General features: G+C 42.9%; 1 protein-coding gene across 11 annotated transcripts in view; it reads left to right on the forward strand.

Annotated features, from left to right (window-relative positions):
* Positions 1-21,473, forward strand: part of NEDD4L (NEDD4 like E3 ubiquitin protein ligase) — a 338,970-nt gene that overhangs the window by 203,434 nt on the left and 114,063 nt on the right. The window contains exon 4 of one of the 11 annotated variants that reach the window (XM_019937125.3): positions 19,270-19,358. The exons of the other annotated variants lie outside the window; for them this stretch is intronic. Coding sequence (XP_019792684.1) covers positions 19,356-19,358 — 3 coding nt within the window. The 5' untranslated portion in view covers positions 19,270-19,355. The remainder of the gene's footprint in view (positions 1-19,269; positions 19,359-21,473) is intronic. 11 annotated transcript variants of the gene reach the window in all.

A 21,473-nucleotide genomic window follows, 5' to 3' on the forward strand; every position in this document is an offset into this window, starting at 1 on the left:
TCGTTCCGTATTTGATGATTCAGATAGTTTGATAGATTTACAGTTTCTCTTTCCTACTCTGTGGGTCAATCCAGAACTGACAGACTTTTAAAATATATTTCATGACCCACATATGTCATAACTCATCCACTTCCTTGAGAGACTTTTTAAAGCTTCATAATCATACTTGTTGAGGTTTTTTTTTTCATTTTCTTTTAAAATACACGACTGGGTATTTGACTGTTCAAGGAGGACAAAAAAGCTGCTGTGGTCCAATTGAGTTGAATAGAAGAGTTGAGGTGGAAAAGAAATACTGAAACACGTATACTAAGCTCCAACCAGAGAACCTAGTACTTCTTCAAAGCGGGGAGTTTTTCAGGCCGGGAGTTCTGTTGTAGGACTAACAGCTTTCTTTAACTTTCCTGAGGAGTTAGGCTGAGTTAAGCACTGCATGCTAGCAGCCTAGCTCTTGGTTCCTTATATTCTCTCTCTCATGAGTAAAAGTGCCTTAAGCTCAGTATGTATTCATTATGTACTTACCAGTTATGCTTTTCCACTTAAAAAAAGAGATACTAAGTTGTAGTGTAACTTTAAATATTTTAATGCAATTTTAATATTTAAGTTTATTTAATCTCTTATCATAGTAGAAACTGTTTTTTTAAATCCTGATATAATATTCTACACGTTAGCATATATTGTGAGGATGCCCAGATGTTGCAGCAAAGGACAAAGCAATGAAAATAGTTTTATATAAGCACAGCCAGCCTGCCTAAGGGCCTGCCTGCACCCTAGGGTGAAATTATACTAGCAAGAGATGCTCCTGTATTCTGCAGTTATGGCACTCTTCTCCAACGAATGTATGCAGGAGCCATTTTTTATTTTACATTCATAAACTTAGAGCTGTGAGTTTCCTTAGGAATTATGTGGCCCAATTCCTTTCCAGTTTAAAGATGAGGAAACGGAGGGCATTATTTTCACACTTACAGAGAATATTCTTTTTATCTCACAAGTGTGCAATAATTATTTTTGAATATACAGCATGTGAAGTGCTGTCAGCAGCCTGTCACCTGCTGCCTTTGCTGGGTGTCAGCACTTGCGTGGTGCCTGTTCTCGTGAAATCAATGCTTCTGCTGGATACGCATGCCTCATCTGAGCCGTCGTGTCCACTGAATGGAAAGTTCTATTGATACAAACCAGGTTTCCCAACCTTTTATATTCCAGCATTAAGGCATGCTTACACACAGGACAGGATACCATGGGTCCTGATGGACAGGAGTGATGTCATGCAAAGGGAAGATTGGAACCGGGTCTGGAAAGATGACTAGGATTTGTCCTAGTGGGTCAGTGGGAGGGACCGTATTTTGAAAGACTGAAGGTAGAAACCACCAGTGATGTGGTTTCTATATTTGCCCAAGAATTTCCTTGATCATGATTAGCAGGTTTCAACCAACTGTTTTTTAATGTGAAATGTGGCTGAAGAATTTGGGGGTATGGTTGTTGGCATGAATAATTCCTTTCTTTCCCATCAAATGTGGAGTTGAATGAATTCCTTCCTTGCCTGCCTGCCTGCCTTCCACAGAGCTATTCTTTGAGCACCTGCTGGGAGAGTAGGAGGTCCAGCGTGGAGGTGAACGTGGCTAAAATGGGCGCAGTGGGGTGGGATGTGTAGGCTTTGAAGCCAGTGGTGATGGAGTGGGTATGGCACGGAGGGAGAAGGCTGCTGTGAGGATGCGAGGCTGGCAGGCAGTGAGCACAGCAGTGATGGACGCGATCCCATTTATATCGTCATGGCCCACGCTGGCTCCTGTACGGGGACTGCAGAGTCGGAGGAGCGAGGTCACAGTAGTCGTAAATGTCACCTTAGAGGGTGGCAGAGCCCAAGCCCTGGGCCTGGCTCTTGTCCCTGTTCCACACATTTATCCTTCCAGATCCTAGGAACAGTCATCACTTTTCTCAGGAGTTAGTCTAACCTCAATTCTTAGACTGTCAAACCTTAGTACTTAGACTGTCATGTTCATGTTGCAGTGCCTAGGAAATGGGAAGCATTTATTCTCCTTAAGCAAGTGTTATTTCAAGATGCTTTCTGCAGCCTGTGTCACGGCAGGATGTGGGTGGATTTATTTTTGCAGGTTTGCACCAGGGAGTCTGCTTCTGATTTGCAGATTGCATTTATTATAAGGCGTATTGTCCATTGATGAATAATGTGTGGGCTACAAAGGAGATATGCAGCTTTTAAAATAGCTCATTTATTCTGCAAGCCTCAGCCTCAGAGACAGGCAGTCCCTTCAGAAGTGGCGTCCGGGAGCAAGGGTTTCTGCGTCTTTTCCCCCGATTCCTGAGGTCATTGGTTTTGCCCTCTGGTTCATCGTGTGTTTCCTTGACGGGCTGAGACCTTGAAACACGGTCACAGTCTCAGTTCATGGAGAAGACATGAGACGGGGAGAGAATTCTGAAGTCACTGCTAAGGAAATTGATGCTCCTTTGTCTCAGCCACTGGCAAGTTCCCTGATAATGTGGATTGAGACAGAGGGAAATACCAGATGTCGTGCTTTGTACTGATGTCCTTCCTGTGGGCATCAGAAGGTGGCCACAGCCGTTTATCCTCATTTCTTTGAACTGACCTACTGAGGCCTGTGCAGAGGTTCTGGATTTGGAGAAGCCAGTGGAGTCCTCGGAGAGTGTCAAGTTTCATTGGAGAGAGCGGGCCTGGGAACAGTCTCTCAACGTTACAACCAGGAAAGGGTCAGGGCAGGACGCGAAGTGGTTCAGAGGTGCCTCCCTTACTAAGTGGAGCCCTGCGATCCGCTGATCTTTGCTCCCAGAACCCTCCCTCCAGATAGTTTTTCCTTTTGAACAGGTTTCTTATTTTGCCGAATATGTTGCAATCTTCTCTCAGTGGCCAGGTGGCCTGTGTTGGAATGCTGGTGTGTGTTGCCAAGCAAAACAGATGCAGGAAGATTTGCCTGAAGTGGGGGGAAGGGGGGGGCAGGGAAGGTCGGTTGGATTGGGGGCAGGGCGGGGCAGGACTAAATGGTGTTTATCTGCAGAATAGAGGGTCTAACACAGGTTTAAAAAGTCATTGCTTCACAACTCTCAAAATCATCCTAGGTTCCTGCGAGCATTTCCAGGCCTATCGAAGGCCTCTTTTTTATTTCCCACCCTGCATTCAGAATGGGGTTTAAATGGTTCAGTACAGCAAAGAATTAAGCCGCTGGTTATCAGATTTTTAATTTTATTTTAATGTATTGCTCTTTCTGCTTATTAATCGGTTGACTCTTAATGGAATGGAATCTGCCAGGGATGATGCAGACTGGGTAAGGAGAATTTCACTGATTCTGATCGTTCAGCTCATTCAAGGACCCCCTGGCTAGGAGGGGATTGACTGTTCGGGGGAGAGCGGCACCCCAGTAACTCTGACGCGCCGTCAGGGGTGAGAACGCTAGTTTAAGAAGTTAATGCTAGTGACAGCCTAAACCTGGGCTTTGACTTGGTCAGTAACCCCTGGTGTAAATACTGATTTAGCGCGTTTATTCTCACATGTTCTTTCACTTTTGCTTGTTCCTGCGGTGGCTCTTTCTGGAGGTGGGGTGTTCTTCTGTGGCTCAGCCCACAAGGTAAGTTTCCGTGCAAAGGAGGCTGTGCAGTACCTATGTTAAGAGCAACAGAGTGTTCCAGTTGGATATTTGCCATGTATATGGAGAAAAGCTTCTCTCCCAAAATAGCTTAGAAATGAAAGCAATAGTTTTCTCCTCAGTTTCCAACTGCAAGAAGCAAGTGAAAGTGGGATTCTAATTCTAGACCGGCAAGACCGGTCTGTCCTGTTGTATCTTACCTGCAAATATGACTTTTCTCCAGGTAACAAAAGTTATCTTCCTTCTGTAAATATTAACTGAGCGCATTTTTGTGGCTTTTGAAAACTCCACTTCTTGAAAGTGTTGACCGGGCGTCAGACTTTCATGAATTTCAGAGAAGTGGTAATAGGTGCACACTTCCCTGTAGTGTTTAAAAGCAGAAGTGCAAAGGACTTTAAAGGTTACCTGGGCCAGTGTCTCATTTTTTTAAACAGGAAAGTGTGTGGCTTGTCCAGAGACACACGGGAAGAGGGTAGCAGAACTTCAGTACCAGGCAGCTTGATGCCGGAACCGCCCTTCTCCCTGCTACACTCCAGCTACGTCTTAAGGGTCTTTTACAAGCGAACTGTCCAGGGGTGGTTCACATGATTCTCTTACTCCTTTTCATGCCTTCTTAAGTAGAACATTCTAAGCATATCTCAGTGGGTTTTTTTTTTTTTTTTTGGACTCACTGTTACCCTCACAGCCATGGATTATTGTATAATCTAGTCATTCTTTATGGAAATGTTTTATTAATGTTGCTATCAGGGCTTAATAAGGTATATAATACACTTTGCTTCATCATTAAAGTTCTCAAGACGTCCATCATCTCTGAGATGAGTTTGCTGCTTATCGTTGATTTCTCATGACTCTTGCTCGTCAGTTACCACTTCTTAGAGCTGTGAGTATAGCAGCCCGCCTCCCTCTTACCTGCTAAGGACTTAGAAGGTGTCTAGGGGAGTTTGTTAGGACTGTTTATGAACAGAGACTAAATGGACTGAGAGTAAGGATTTGAGTCGTTCTTTTTGAATAAAGGGCACGTGGTCTGTCTTTTGTCTTTCTCCCCAATCCCTTTGCCTGTTTTATTCTTCTTTGTCCTTGGAGCATGTCTGGAATCAGATAGATTATTTTAAGGTTTAAGTTTAAGAATTCAGTGGGATAGAATCTATGCCAGCTGTTTAGCATAGTTCCTGGCACTTAGTGGTTAATAAGTGTTAGGTGTTTTTATTATTATTCCCTCTGAAGAAGATGAAAGTTCTTCACAGATGTTTAAGGATGGGATACCCAGCAAACCTGTCAGCTGAATTTATATTGGCAAACACGTTTGTGGTTCATCTTAATTCTTATTGCTGCCTGGGTCTTGTCCTTATCCTTTTAGAGTTAATGAATTTTCTACTGGACTGTATGGAAGAACTATGAAAAATAAAAATAAAAAGTATTCTTAAAAAAACATTTTGTGATTCACTAAACTACCAGGTGTCAGCCAACTTTAGACTTTAAGTTAAAAGGACTTTCAGGGCTCTAGTGGTTTATTTGCCTTTTTTTTTTTAATTGAAGTGTAGTTAATTTACAGTGTTGTGTTACTTTCTGGTGTATAGCAAAGTGATTGATTCTCTTTTTTAAAGGCCAAACCAAGATCACTTTATGACAGTGGCTACCTTTCCCCTAGAGGTATTTCTGCAAGGGTTCTTTCTGATTCTCATTAAACCCAAACAGAGTTGTCATAATTTAAAAGTTACCCTTTAGATCTGTAAATTATGAAAACCAAATTATAAACCAAAAGGTACAGTTGATTACAGATCAGTAGTTTTATCAACAGTTATGTAGTTGCACATATTAATTGTGTATTTTGCTATTGCGTAGAATAAAAATGTAGGAATTGAGTAGTTTCCCTCATTGATTACCATGTTTGTTTGGTAATAATTAAAATCAGTCTTTATTTTTCTTTTTGTGTATTTTCCACGCTTCACACCGAGTGTGCGTCTCTCTAATCTAATCTGTGAATTTCAGGAGTCTATTAATAAGTATGTGTTAAAGAATTAGTTGCTAATTTTGGATGTGCTTGAAATGAGATTGTCAGCAAATTACAACTTCAAACCTAGGACTGTGGTTTGTTATAGATTGGACATCATCCCTGGTGTAGAAGAGAAATTCCAAACGTATGAAAGATACAACAACTTCATTACTTCTGATATTTTTTTCATATATTAGACTTTTCTCATACGCCTTTAAGATACTTAAAGTCTAACATAATATCATGGATAGATTTTCACCCCAGACATTTTATTCGTGTTAAGGTTTTGCAATGTTAAATTTATTGGAAATTAGAGACTAGAAAACAAATCTTTACTGATGAAATAGTAGCTGTTTATTTACTAAGCCCAAGTCTCTCGGTGACAGCTGTGGAATAAGCTACAGTTCAGTGGTAACGCTGGCAGGAAATTAATATTATTTAATGCAGCCTCCCCTGCTTTAACAAAAAAATAATTAACTCCAGAGAGGTTGTGTGATTTACCTGCTGTTGCTTCCTTTATGAACATGAAGGTCAGCAAGGATAAGTGACCCTTCTGAATTCCTTTAACATTCCAGGTGCTGTTCTAGAGATGCAAGTGTTGAATAAGAGAGACATGGCCACTGCTCTGGGAGGCTTATGTTCTAGCTGCTGTGGTTATTATAAATAGTAAAAAGACACTACTAAATAGTTATTTCCATAAATATGCCAAAGGCCGTAAACAGGAGTCTGAGACAGAGAAAGTAATAGGGAGGCCTCCTTGAAGAAGGGCGATCAGGAGAACCCCCTCTCAAGAGCCAGCTATGACCGAGGTCTGATGTGTGAGGTGTGGGCTGCGTGGATGGAAGGGAGTCCGGGAGGAAGGAACCTTGCGCCCGTGCGCACGGAGGTCCTGCATGGGGAAGGGAGTTGGGTGCATTGGAGGAACTAAGGGATCGTGATGAGGCTGGAGTGTAGAGAATGAAGGGGGTACTGGCCCAGGGGGAGTCGCAGGACATGCCAGGACCCCAGGTCTTTCCCATCAGAGAATATGTCCTGTCTCTAAATCACATGGAAGCACCTTGGTAGATACAGAACTTGAATTAACCCAGCTTCCCTGCAGCCTAGGAGAATAAAGTCGCTATTTTTAAAAGTACAAATCATCTGATTTTCTAGAGGAAAAACAATCAGCTTCTAATATCACCTTTGAGATTTAGGAAGGGTCCCTCCCTCCAGTTGTTCCTCTCACAGATGATAGGAAGGCACCTTTAAAAAAAAAATTTTTTTTACTGAAGTATAGTTGATTTGCGGTGTCGTGTTAATTTCTGCCGTACAGCAGAGGGATTCAGTTATACGTGTGTATACATTCTTTTCCCTATTCTTTGCCATTGTGGCCGATCACAGGATATTGACTGTAGTTCCCTGTGCTATACAGCAGGACCTTGTTGTGTATCCGTTCTGCATATAATAGTGTGCATCTGCTGACCCCAGCCTCCCACTCCATCCCTCCCCCGCACCCCCCGGAAGGCACTTTTTGTTTCCTTTTCAAAAATCTGTGTCACATATTTTGCCTCTGCTGAGATATAAAGACAGGACAGACAGGACTGTGTGAGGACGTAAAGGTTTCCTTACGTGTCTTTAGATTCCATCTTCACTCTTGAAATGTTTGACAGAGAAGCGTAAGCTGGTTTTGTTTGGTTTTGGTTCATCAGACGCTGTGTGGTCGTTGACAGTTGGGTGTTGCAGACAGGGCTTTGTGACCTCGTAACAAGTTGGGCTAATGTATGTATCCGTTCAGTGAGCTCCTTGCACGGTGCTGTGTTTCAGACCAAAATGGTAGGTAGGCTGTGTGACTTTAAAGCACAGATTTTAGGTCTGGCCCTAAGACCATAGAGATTATATCAGCATATCCTTCTTAGAGTGAACATGGGAAGACAGTGTGGCGGAGCAAGGCTGGCTGCAGATGTTTTCATCCCTCCCCCATCAAGAGGTAGCGTGTAGGGCTTCCCTGGTGGCGCAGTGGTTGAGAATCCGCCTGCCGATGCAGGGGACGCGGGTTCGTGCCCCGGTCCGGGAAGATCCCACATGCCACGGAGCGGCTGGGCCTGTGAGCCATGGTCGCTGAGCCTGCACGTCCGGAGCCTGTGCTCCGCAACGGGAGAGGCCACAACAGTGAGAGGCCCGCGTAACGCAAAAAAAAAAAAAAAAAAAAAAAAAATGAGGTAGCGTGTACTCCCCTCCCCTTGAATCCGGGCTGGCCCTGTGAATGCGGTGGCAGTGAGGCTGGGGTCCTTCTACGTTTAGTCTTTAAAAGCCCTGGCAGCTTTCGCTTCCTGCCTTTGTGGGAGTGTGTGCCTTCAGGATCCGGCTGCCGTGTAAAGAAGCTTCAGTTAGCCACATGTAGAAAAGTTCCGGCTTTCTGCCATCCCCACCAGAGTGCCCAACAGGTGAGTGAAGCCTTGGACGTTCCAGCCCCAGTCCCCATCTAAATGGCTCTGGTGGGTTTTAGACCCTAAATTTCAGGGTGGTTTGTTAGCAGTAGATAACCAAAAGAGACAGGGTCCTTACTTAATATTCAGTCGTGGGGAATTTAAACCTTGCTTGTTTGTCAGAGCCGCCTTCTGTAGGTGAGCTCGGCGGGGCGTGGGGTGATGGAGTGCTTGGACAGCTGTTTGCCCGGAAGCTGGAGGAGGGCCGCCTCGCACACGATGGGCAGACCAAATAGCTCAGGGATGCACTTGCTTAGACAGCTGAGAAACAACTGCAGTGGCCCAAAGGAGTGGGGAGAGTGGGTGTTTTGCTATCAGGAATGGAGTTATTCAACTTGAAGGGGAAAAGATGTATAGTTTAAAGAAATCCATCACGTTTCTAGAAGTTGCACTAAGAGAAGCATTCTTGGCCTAGGCCCTGCACCAAGATCCAGTTATTTGTTAAAATCTAGTTTAGGAGGTGGGTGGTGAGGACTTCTTCCAAATAATAAAGAATGGTTTAATATAGGATGACAGTCTCAATTTTCTCCCCTCTGAATTGCTGGTGAATTTCAGGGTCCAGAAAAATTTCATTTACCTTGTCCTGTAGGCCCTTGTGGTCATAGCAGTTGCTGAAGTGTTTTTGTTTTTGTTTTTTTCTGTAGCAGGTGCTCCGTGAGTGGGATCAATTTAGTTTCCATAGTAATTTGATTCATGTTACATGTAATTTAGCTCCGTTTGCTCGAAAGCAAAATCTGTTGCTATGTTTAAAATCACAACAAATGACGTCAGTTACAAAGCACACCTGCGCACTTTGGTGGATTTTTCTCCGTGTCCTGTGATTAACCACTACACACACACGTGTGCGTGCGACCACACACACAAACACACCCTCAGACCAAAAAACAGATTTGACATGCAAAGAATTTCATGGTTCTTGAGTAATTTGAAAAGATACAAAGCCCAAATTAACCATCCTGAGCACGACCGTGTGCAAGTCCTCATTTCGAGGGAAACCACAGCCTGGCAGTCGTGTCAGCCCCTCCCTTTGCCGGGGCCTGAATCACCTACACGTTATGGGGGCTGCTGATGACCGCCAGCGTTTCTGTCACTGCAGCCTCAGCAGCCTTGGGCCACACCCCTCACCCATTCCCTGCCCCAGACTGTGGGGCAGAGGGACCTCATCTCGAGAAGGATGGAACCGGTGAGGACAGGGCCTTTATTTATTTATTTATTTTATAAATCTATTTATTTATTTATTTTTGGCTGCGTTGGGTCTTCGTTGCTGCGTGCGGGCCTCACGCTGTGGTGGCTTCTCTTGTCGTGGAGCACGGGCTCTAGGCGCCTGGCTTCGGTAGTTGTGGCACGTGGGCTCAGTAGTTGTGGCGCACAGGCTTAGTTGCTCTGCGACATGTGGGATCTTCCCGGACCAGGGCTCGAACCCGTGTCCCCTGCATTGGCAGGCGGATTCTTAACCACTGTACCACCAGGGAAGCCCTAAGGCCCTTTTTCTGCTGCTGACAGTTTCTGTGACCCCCGGTCATGTCACTTTTCTGAACCCACTTCCTTATTTGTTAAATGACAGTACCTGCATTAGACTTTCTGTGAGGAATAAATGAGGTAACTTTAAGAGCTCTGGTGATGCTAACGTGCTGTACAAATGTGGTTGATTATATTATTATTAATGCTAAAATACTTACTAGAAAAAATACAAAAAAAAAAAATCTCTTTCCCCCTTAAGATGGCTTGAGAAGGATTTCAGACTTAAGTGATTAAGGAAGGCCCCACGATGTAACGAACAACGTCTTTGGTTTGAACTGTGTATAGGGCTGGGCGCTGGCTGCAGAATTGTTGGAGTGTGTTGGGTGTCCACGGTCACCAATTCTGATATCACTGTGCTCAGGCATTTTGCTGGAGTAGACCATGTCCTGCTGTTTATTAAACATTTCTGTGTAGAGAGAATTGTTTTTTTTTCCCTGGAGAGGATTTATGTCTTAGTGCCAGGCTCCAGGTTGGCGGTACTACCCTCGGCTTTTTGCTTGGCAGACGTGCAGCCAGGTCATAAGGGGGAATTTATGGCAGGTCTGGGTAAGGACACTAGACGAGGAGAAGAAAAGGGACTTGGCTGTTGAAAGGGAAGCATGTTAGCCTTGGCATCTCTGGGCCCGCTTTGCCCTGGGGGCTTGGATTTGAGCACTGGATCCTGTGGGTTCCCTCCAGGGGGGGAGGGGAAGGAGCATTAAGAAGGGGAAAGAAAAAATGCTTCGGTGAAAACAGAAGCAACAAATAAAATAGAGGATGGTAATTCTGGCGTGATCCCTGAGGCAGCAGAGAAAGGCAGGCTCTAGGCTGAGTGTCAAGAGCTCAGTTCCTGGGGGTGGACGCGCTTGGCTGGGGTCGTATACTCTGGGCACGTCGGGTTGGTTTGGGAAGCCTGGCAGCAGGGAAGGGAAAGGTTGTTGACCAGGCCTCTTGTTCACATGGTAGATCTTGAGTTGGGGTTGTGACAGATTGTGCTCCTCCAATAGGTAGTTGCTAGATGTTAATTGCTGGCTAGATCATTGGTTACATTTGCATTTTTGGCTTGTTTCTTGGTGGGTATAAAGGAGATAATTCAAACCTATGGCTTTTAAACTTTGCTCCCAAGGCTGATTCTGAGGTTCTGCAAACGGTCACCTAAATGTCATTTTTATTATTTTTAACTTTTTACAACTCTGAAAATGTGATCATAAATTCAAACGTACAAAATGTGTGAGATAAAATATCTTATCAGGGGGCTTCCATGGTGGCGCAGTGGTTGAGAGTCCACCTGCTGATGCAGGGGACACGAGTTCATGCCCTGGCCCGGAGAGATCTCACATGCCGCGGAGCAGCTGGGCCCGTGAGCCATGGCCGCTGAGCCTGCGCGTCCGGAGCCTGTGCTCCACAATGGGAGAGACCACAACAGTGAGAGGCCCGCGTACCGCAATAAAAAAACAAAAAAACAAAAAACAAATATCTTATCCGTATGTTTTATATTGTGAGATTATGTTCTGTGTGAAATCCATTGGCATATCCTGCTGGCTTATTTTTAACCACTTCTGGATTCTTGTTATATCTTAACTGGTTGAATTGGCTAGGCAGGTTATGGTCAAAAACTTCCGTTTTTATAAGCATCACGGGTGATGCCAATTCAGGTGGTCCATGACCTGCTTTGAGAAACCTTAGGCTGAGAGATGTTGAATGATGCCTCACTCAGAACTGACAACCTTGGAAATACTTTCTCCCTAGCTTAGTTATTTTCATCTGCAAAGCCATTGTTTGAGAAATATCAAACATGCTTTCTTTTTCATAACCAAAAAAATGCTGAAGTGTGTTCATAATCCTGTCTAGTTCTTTGAGAGCATTGAACCTCAGGTAGGCCTGTGAAATTGAGAGAGGCATTCTCTCCATTATATACACTGGAAAGCTATGTATTTTGCAACTAACAGTGTATAATGTAGTTCGTTCTGGAGTTGGAGGTCTGACCTCTCCGTATGGCCAAAGCCATTTGAAGATCAGAAACTTTGGAGGCACCTTGTACCTTTTCCACATCCACCCGGTGGCCAGGCCCTGCCCCTTCTGCCTCCTGCGGTGACCCCTCCCCTCTTGTCCTCCCACCACTGCTGTGGCCAACTTCTTATCCAGGGCAGTAGTGTCCTAACTGGTTAGATGGTTAACCACCTCCAGACTGACTCTTCTAGTCCATCTTCCTAATTGCCGCCCCAAAGTACTATCTCGTGAACTTCAGATCTTATCCTGTCACATTCTGCCGAAACTCCCTGGTGGCTCTGTTACCGCTGTGATCAACCTGCTTGCATTTCTCACCTTACGTATCTCTTTGGTTCCATCCCCCCACCCCCCTCAAACATCCCCTGGTACAGGGCACTTCTCTAGACCTTTATTCCCCGTTGCCCCTCGAGGATGCCCTCCCCCCCCTTCCTGACAGTCCCTGGCTAACAAGTCTTTTACTCCCTTGCACTGTTTCCTCTACCCCCGCCATCTGCATGTGTCTGCAGATCTGTCTTCTCTCAAGCAAGGTTGAAAATTTTTAAATTCAAAGACAGATTTTCAGAATAATCTGTTCACACAGTGATTAAATACTTGGCTTCTTTTACTTTAAAAATGTTTATCAACGTGAGGGGAGTCCAAAGTAATCTGGCCCTTGCTGTCAGAGAGTTTACAGTCTAGGGAGAGAGAGACAGGTATGGAAAAGATACATGCAAGACAGTATGTACCAATTATGGAAGTAAGAGTTCAAACCAAGAGGAAGACAGAAAGGGATGAAAGCTACTGCTTCCCACAATCGAGAAAGCCTGAAAGCTGCAAAGGAAGAGAGGGGTGAATGGGGTCTTGAAGAATGCGTGGGGCTGAGGCGGCAGGCAGAGAGGGCATTTCTAGCAAGAAGGCTTGGAGGAGAGAAAAATCTCAGGCAGGTGGGCCTGTGTTAGTGGTTAGGTGAGCGGTTGAGTAGAGAGGAAGTGGGGCTGGAGGGGTGGGTTGAAGCAGGTGCGTACATGCTATTTGCTAGGGTGTCAGTAGGCATTTCTCGTTCGTGCAGGGTCTGGGGGAACGTCTCTGCCATGTGAGGGCTGGGATTTTGCATTGTTGCCGTGACACATGACATGGTTGACTCTGCTTGATTTAATAAGAATTTGTTTTATGCTCTAAATCAGGAGTCAGCAAACTTTTCCTGTAAAGGGCCAGATAGTAAATATGTTAAGCCTCTGTTTAGAGCCTGTCTAGAACAGACCGCATTATATACTGTTAGTTGTGAAATACACACATTTCGAGTGGAGAGAAAGCCTCTGGATTGCTTGGTCTCTGCTTTAAGCTGGGCGAAGTGTTCTTGGCAGGATTCCGCACCCTCCATCCCTGAAGCCTGCCCTGCAAACAGGCCTCCCGTTCAACTCCTCCAACTCGGAGCGTGCGGTGCACTAGGTGTGCCTCTGTGTTTACAGTGTGATTGTTTGCCTGTTCTCCTGGGTAATGAAAAGAGGACCTGTGGGGCTGGCCTGGTTAGGAAAGCTTTCCTGGCAGGGGCAGGGGGGAGGGTAAGTGGAGAGAAAGGGGGAAGGTTTGAGCTGGGCTGTAGCGTTGAGTTTAATCTGAATAAACAGTGAAAAGCTGGCGGGCACTGCAGAGAGGTAGCTTGGGTGGGAGGACCTGACACGGCAAGGATCGAGGAGGCACAAATAAGATAGGTCTCTGGGGGCTGGTAAATCGTGTAGACTTTTCCTTAAGACAGGCTGACTTCTGCAGCCTTTCCAGAAAGTTGCTGGTGTGTTTTCACTAGGAACTTACCAGTGCCAGGGATGGGGGCAGGAGGGCGGCGGAGGGAGTTGGAAATGAGGGCTGAAGCTGAGAAACAGTCCTTTCAACTTATTGTAGGTACATTGTTTTTTCCTGTATTCAACCACAATTAATATATGTTAATCGTGGAAACATTCAAAAGTAAAAAAAAAAAAAAAAAACCACAGAATCACTTGTAGTCCCACCACCAGAGATAATCACTGTTTATTCTCTGCTACCTATGTGAGAGGCATTGAAAAGGTGAACAGAGGAATTTGGTAAAAGGATAATCAAAAAATGACTTCTTTCATAATTAACTGCTTTCCACTTATGTGCCACTTCCTGAACTCTGCTCTCATTCAATTCTTTTTTTTTTTTTATTAATCGGGAAGGAATAGCCCCGATGGAAATGGTGAGACTTACAGTGGAATACGTTAGCACGGCTGTGCAATGAAGAATGTTAAAACCTTCTGAAGTGGCTTTTGTTTCTTGTTCTGTGACTCGCCCACTCTGTGGCACATTTTTCATCATGTTTTTCTCTCAACTTCTACCCTCATGTTTCCCTTCTTTATATTATGCAGTCTCTTTTCATCACTAGGTAATGAGTTCTCCTCCTCTCCATGCCTACAATGTTATAGATTAGCCATGTTTCCTAAACAAGTCAATAAAAATTTCCCCTAACCTTTGGAAAATTGTTTTAGAGGAAAAATAAAAAAGCCTTATTCCCCCTTAGTATATTACAACTGACCTATTGGAGCAATATTAAAATTAAGAATTTTAAGAAACATAATCTTTAATTAAAAGGTAAAGTTGATAGACGTGTCTATTTTACAATTCCAACAGTATACCCATGTGAGTAGTACATAGTTTCTGCTTGCTTATTTTTCCATCTGATCCTCTCATTTCTGGCAATAAGGAGTATTTTCTAACCTGGTTAAAATGCTGTCCATTAGCTGGTAAATCTGGTGCTGCCACCTCAGAGGAGAGGCAGGAACTCTTTCTTAAAAAGGAGGATTGAACTACTTCTCATTATCTTATGTGGCCCATTATTCATCTATCTGATTTTAAAATGGCACTGAAAAAAAATAAAATAAAATGCCACTGAAATTTATACTCCAAGAAATTTAAGTGAGCGTGGTTATTAATTGCAAAAAAAAAAAGGTTTGTGGAATATTAATTGCAGTTATTGAAATTAAATAAAAGGTCAGTCAGTCCATTTTGGATCAGTCCAGTGGGTTTAAATTAAAAAGTTACACCTACTGAAAGGTCAGATGAATGAACAAGTGAATTTTGCTCTGTGCAGCTTATCTCAATGAGCTGACCCGACGGGCTGGGTCTATTTAGCTCTCTTGCAGGCTTTGATGTCTCAGTTGAGTTTGAACACTCCCAGTGGGTGGGGCACAGTAGCTCAGACTGGTGTAACATTCTGCAATTAGGCCTGTTAACTTTATATGAGCTCATGAAATGGATTTCCCTCTCCTGGTTACGTATAAAATAGAGAAACCCAAGGCACTATGGAGAGCATGAATTCAAAGAAGGAAATTCCAATCTGTCTCAGGTTGGGTTGTACTGCAGAAACAAAATCTCAGTGGCTTAGACCGCGAAGATTTATTTATTTACTTTTGCTCATGATAGATGTCCAGCATTTGTTAGCAGGGGAGCAGTGCTCAGTGTGGTCACCAAGAGTCCCCAGGATGACGACAGGTAATCCCTGGGATGGTGTGCTTCCACCACCCCTGCCATGGGGGAAGGGAGCACGGCGAACTGCACGTTGCTCTTAAAGGCTCTGCCTAGAAGCCGCAGACATCACTTCGTTGGCTAAAGCAAGTCATGTTGGCTGTGCCTAACTTCAGATCGAAGCAATGCATGTCTGCCATTGCCCAGATGGAGGAGAAGTGGGATATTGGAGAAGAGCCTTTAGGACTCAGCTGCTACCCTTTTATCCACCTTAATGGTCATGAGGCTTTGGGGCAATAGCAAAATCCTTCCTCTTACAAAGGTCCCAGCAGTCAGTCCCCCAGCCAGCTGTTAATGCTGCGCACCAAACGCTTGACTTGTGAGAAATCCCTTTTGAGAAAGTGGCTTCCCTACCCATTTCACCATTATTAATTGTTATGGGCTGAATTGTGTCCCCACCAAAAGATATGTTAGGTCCTAACCCCGAGAATATAAAAATGTGACCTTATTTGGAAGCAGGGTCTTGGCAGACATAGTTAAGATTGAATCGGGTGTGCGCTGATTCAGTATGCCTGGTACCTGTATAAAAAAGGGAACTTTGGATACAAACGGGGAGAAATGCCATGTGAAGATGAAGGCGGAGCTCAGGGTGATGCAGCAGAAGCCACGGATGCCAGAGGTTGTCAGCAGACCGCCTGAAGCTTGGGGAGAGGCCTGAAACGGAGCCCGCAGAAAGAACCCACCCTGCTGACACCTCGATCTTGGACTTCCAGCCTCTGTGACAATGAGACAATACATTTCTGTTGGTTAAGCCACCCAGTTTGTGATACTTTGTTATGGCAGCCTTAGCAAACTAATTCACTAATCAATATACTTAAAAAAAATTCTTCCTGGGCCTGGCAAGCAGACCTACTGGGGAAACCAGAACAAAGGCCACCTTGGGAAAGTTTGATGAATTCTAGCCAAGATGACATGTGAAGCTGCTTACAGAGAAATTCTGTTTGCATAACCTTGATCCCCCATCTCGGAAGTAATTTTTAGCAAATGTTTCTCATGTCTCAGCCCTGGAAGCAAAGAGTAAAATATGTTAGCAGGAACTCCGTATTAATAAGAAGAAGAGGAATTTAGGGATGATAGTAGCAATATGAATAATCTATCTTAATCATACCATTGCCGGTGGTTATCAATGTTAGAAAAAGTTCCTGTAGGATAAAAAGCTTTGGGAACTGGAATTGCTTTTGTCAGTGATGGGGGAAGGGAGAATTGTATATCCGCAGACATGCCGGTAGCTTCCATCAGTGATTATCTCCATTGTTGTGGCAACATCTGGTCTTTTGGACAGGGTGATTTTGCATCATCTTGTTATTCTCAGTAAAGATGGTTTGTCGAATACTTAATTTTATTGCTTTGAAAAACTTTTATATAATTGATGCTTCCAGTTTAAACTATTTTGCTAAACCATATGTCTGGATATTTTATTTAATTGTGGACCTGCTTTTTCACTGTTGCCATAGAGAATAATGCCGTGGACATTGTTCGGTTATGGGTAACTCAGTGAGTGATTGGTACTGCTGCATGGCTGGGTACCAGGCTGGTACTTGTACTTGTAGGCGCTGGTGATCTGCTGTGCTTCTCCATGTGTGTGTTGCTGTGGGGCGTTCTTATGCTCGCTCTCCCTTCTATACATGCACTACACACGCGTGCGTGCACGCACCCACACACGCACTGTCCCTTGCACACATGCTACTATATTTCAGAGTCAAGAGCTATATAATTTTAGGGACTTCCCTGGTGGTCCAGTGGTTAAGAATCCATCTTGCAACAACACAGGGGATGCTGGTTCAATCCCTGGTCAGGAAACTAAGATCCCACGTGCCTCGGGGCAACTATGCGCACCGCAACTACTGAGCCCACACGCCACAACTAAGACTGGATGCAGCCCCCCAAAAAAAGAAAAACAACTATATAATTTAAAAAATTCTGAGCAGATGCTTTAAGCAAAGGATTTCTTAATTGATCCGTGCTAGAAAAGAAGGTGCTAAACGGTTACCAAGATATCCTTTTTGCAGTTTCCCCCTTCCTGCTGCTTGTGAACCCCAGATTGTGTGTGTGTGCTTACCACATGCTTCTGGTGCTGAGGCCTGTGGACGGGTGGTCAAGTGGTTTATGTCTCCAGTAAACAGACGCATTCAGAGAGTTCCTGAGAAGCCAACTCACCAGGGAAATGATGTACACCGGTGTGTTTTGAAGCACAAAAAATCCACATCAGTCTAATGCACTCTTGATGCCCTTCTATGCACAGATTGGTTGTGCTGTGAAATTTCAAAATGGTAGAATTCATATTCGAGTCCACACGTGTTCTAATGATACCTTGCTTTTTTGGTGAAGATTTGTGTTTCTTTATTTTACTGGATCTTTTAAAAAAGGCAAGTCATATCTGCTTATGTTTGCATAACCACCATAAGTGCTTTTCAAAGTCAGTACATGCTGTTCTGTTAGTAAATCCTTTAACTGTTTTAAAGTTAGTAAATTCTAGTCTTTTTTGCGGATACATGCATTATCCTGAAATTATATGCTGCCTAAACTGTTGTTGAAATACTTTGTTCTAATTGACTGAATACTTCAGACTTTCGTTATAGCCACCAAAGAAATGAATATAAAGCAAGAATACTTTTTGAAAAAATTGCTTATTCAGGGGTTAAATAAATGCTACAAGTTGGTTCATCTTTTGCTAAAGAGTAGTAAGAACAGAACTTGAACTCATTGGAAGGGAGCCGTTTTAGGCAAACATAATTATCCTGCTTTTGAAACTTAATTGCAAAGCGTCTCTTGGCCGTAATGTTGCAAAAATTGACTTAAAGATTCAGGTCGAGATTGGAAGTGGCAAAATAATAACTGGAAAGAATCAGAGAGCCATTTCTTTGTAATTTGGGATCATCTCTTAGAGTTTCTCTTGACAGCTAACATGAAAATTGGTCTGCAGGTCTGTCGCTGGGTGGTTTTCAACACAGAATCTCAGCGAAACGACTGATGGGCCCTTTCTCCTTCTACCCCTGACTTAGTTTAGGGATTCTAAAATCTGTTTGCTTTGAGAAATAGAGAACTTTCTGTTCTTACACCGTTGCAGCATTTCCTCCGGATGCTGTAGTATTGTTCGGAATTATAGTTAAACAGTTTTCGTGTACTTCTTTTGGCACTACATAGTGGTTGCCCCTGGGCACGTGTGTCCATGACTGATCCTGCAAAATCATCCTCTTTGTTTACAGTGAACTTGGACCATTGCCCCGATATCATCATGTCGGTTTCCAGGGAGGCCCTGCTTCTGCCCCATGTATCTCTAGTGGATTATTATGTAGCAAGGATTGTAGAATTTTTTCTCTTCTCTAACCAGATGACTGCTTGGGTTTATTGTTGACTTGCTTTTCCATTTTCTCTCTGTTTGTTCCCATTATGTAACCAACTAGTAGAGCCATCTCCCTGTTACGAAGCTGCTCTGCTCAAGTGACACTGCGCACGCTCACAGGGGAAGGCTTTTACTTCAGTTATAATGAGCAGTTCTTCATCAGCATTCTTACTTTACTCTAGACGCTGATTCAAAGAACTGTGATTTGTTCCTTAAGTTTCACTTTTATTTTGTTTAGAAATTCTCTGAATTGATCTGGATAGCAGTATAGTAAGGGAAGCAAAATATGAAACTTAAGCCATTGGAAAGACTGTTTTGGACCCAGTGGATTCTAGCTTTGAGTGGCTCACTGCATTTTTCATAGCAGAGAAGTCATTAGCAATTTACTAACGTGAAGTATTTCTAAACATCCTTCCGTGTGTCTGGCTCTGCTAATGGCTGTGATGGGGGGAATTTAAGTTGAGTAAATGGCCTCTGCAATCAAGAAGTGCACATGCTGTTTGAAAAGATAAGACTTGCCTACCAAACATTAGATAATGAGTCTTTGTTTTTGGAATTTTATTAAAATTAAGGCTGAATATATGTATATACCTGTGTTGAAAAGCAGGTTAAGATGTATCCTGAAAAAGTTTTGCCTCAACGATGAGAGTAAATTAGTGCTCTTAAATCTACTCTTAGCCTTCTTGTTTACTTAAAATAAATGAGGAAAAAATACGGAAACTCAATTCATAGTATAATAAGTTACCAGAGCTTTATAAACAGCTCTCCTGACAGCTGTTAAGTTTTTGGTTTTTTGAGTTTATACTGATTTATTATATTTTCCCTTTCCAGTAAGCCTGTGGACATCTCTTTGCAATCCGATTGATTGTAGCAGAGTTCCTGTGTCATTTTTGGTCACGTGCAGAAATATCCTCAAGATGGTATCCTTGTTTGGTTGGCCTATGGATGTATTAAATTCCCACTCTCCCCTCTGTAGTTTTCTTCCCATTAATTTTTTTGGTCTTAAGGAGAAGTCATAAGAGGATAGTTACTTGGGGCTCCTTGAATTAATTTCTAGTTAGCCGAATTGCTCACCAACTTCCATTCTTACTTGCTGGGTAACAGCTTTCAGGCGCGCCAGATTTCTTTAGATTTATCTCAATTTCGTAATGATTCTTAACACTGCTGCTTTTTCTTCTCCATCTAATTCTGGGCCCCTTTGAATCCCCTTAATCCAGCTCTGATCACATTATTAGATATGGCAGGGTCATTGTGGTGAACTCCAATTAGCTTTCTTCTTGTTAGAAACATTAGACATATTTCTGTTTTCATTATTCTGCCCACACCTTGAAAGAAGTTTGTAAATGGAAAAGGTGTTTGTGAAGATGCTGGGTGACTTTCTGGGTTATATGTTGGTTCTTTCTTGCCTTTTCTTTGCCTCATTTTCACTCATTTGCTCAGACTTAACATCACTTACCACCTAGTATTTGTATTGAAGGTAATAGACAATAAATGCTTGTTGACTGAATGAATGAGTTAAATATGCCTGAAGTACTTAATAGAAAAACTCAGCTCTTATTATTTGTCAGTTCCAGGGAAGATGGCCTTGTATATTATCAACTTTTTCTGTGAATGCCTAAATTTTGCTATGTTATAGGACTTAAATATAGTTGTTACTATTGTTTTGTTTTCAGGAAGGTCAGGAGTAGGTGTACCTCCTTGGCTAGATGGGGTTCAGTATTCTGAGTTGTCTGTTGGGAATGTTTGGACAATCCTAATTGTCCGGATTGTTAGGGCAAAAAGTCCACTAGGCAAATTTACATGTTTTGCCTTCTAGGTTTTTCTAACCTACGGTTACTTCCCACCCCTTCAATGAGGCCTTTCCCTGAGACCAGGCTCAATTAAGATAGAAAGAAATTGATAATAGATTACCTGTAAAATTGATGGAATGAATAGTCAGCTCTCATTCCGTCCCATTCAGTCATACTGGATGTTTCTAACTCCTATTTAGGAGAAGTTCTAGATCAGTCCAGTTTTTTTCTGGAAGTGGGGAAGTCAGTTTTGCATAAATATTAAAACCTGTCCTCCTTTTTCAAATGATTCTTTCCAAGAATCAAATATTTTTAATGAAGCAAATTTACGGAAGCAGAATGTAGAAATTAAATATTAGAAGAACTGTATTTCTAGTGGGTCGGTACCTCGTTCTTTCAGCCCTTTACCCTCTAAATCTTATTCAAACAACGTGTGTTAATAAGCTGTTTTCCTGGTTACACAATAAATAGAACATTATTTATTAGTGCAGTCTCCTCGCCTCTGAAAAAATTTAACTTCTTTTATAAGTAGCTATACACAGTTTCCATACCTTACATTCTTAATTATTTATACGATATTTCAGAAATACTGGAATATTTTGCATGTAGGTGCACATTCTTGCCCACACAGGGTCCATGTTTACAGTCACCACAGGTATATTTAAGTATAAGGTACGGTGGTGAAGAACAGAAATTGTATTCATCAGAATCTTTACATATCCAATTCTGGAGTTTTAAAAATAGTATATAGTCATAATTTAGGTATATATAATGAACTCTACTAACGTTCACTGAGTATATGCCTATAGAAGTACTCTATTCTGCAGACTGTAAGCAGATACACCCTGTTCCTCAGTGTTTCAACAGTGTGGTCAACATTCCAGTAAAGGTGCCATGTTTGAGGCGTCAATCTGACGTCTCCAAAAAGCGCTGTCTTTTTCCGAAAAATGAGTTTTATATAAAGTATTTAAAAAATACTTTATATACTTCATATAAAACTAATTAATTTTAATTTTGTTAACTTGTTTGCACTTAATTTTGTCACAGACTTCTGTCAGTGGATGGTGTCTTAAAGAGAAAGGCATCCTATGAAAATAATTAACAGTCCTTATGTAGTCTATACTCTTTATCTCATGGACATAGTGGCCCCTAGCAGAAAACAACCTGTTTCAGTATGTGGAAAAGTGAAGCCCAGCACACTGAGGATTTCCTAAAGGTAATGATAATCCCAGCAGCTTGGAATGT

This window comes from Tursiops truncatus, chromosome 13 (genome assembly GCF_011762595.2).
Source record: "Tursiops truncatus isolate mTurTru1 chromosome 13, mTurTru1.mat.Y, whole genome shotgun sequence".
NCBI classification, from domain to species: domain Eukaryota; kingdom Metazoa; phylum Chordata; class Mammalia; order Artiodactyla; family Delphinidae; genus Tursiops; species Tursiops truncatus.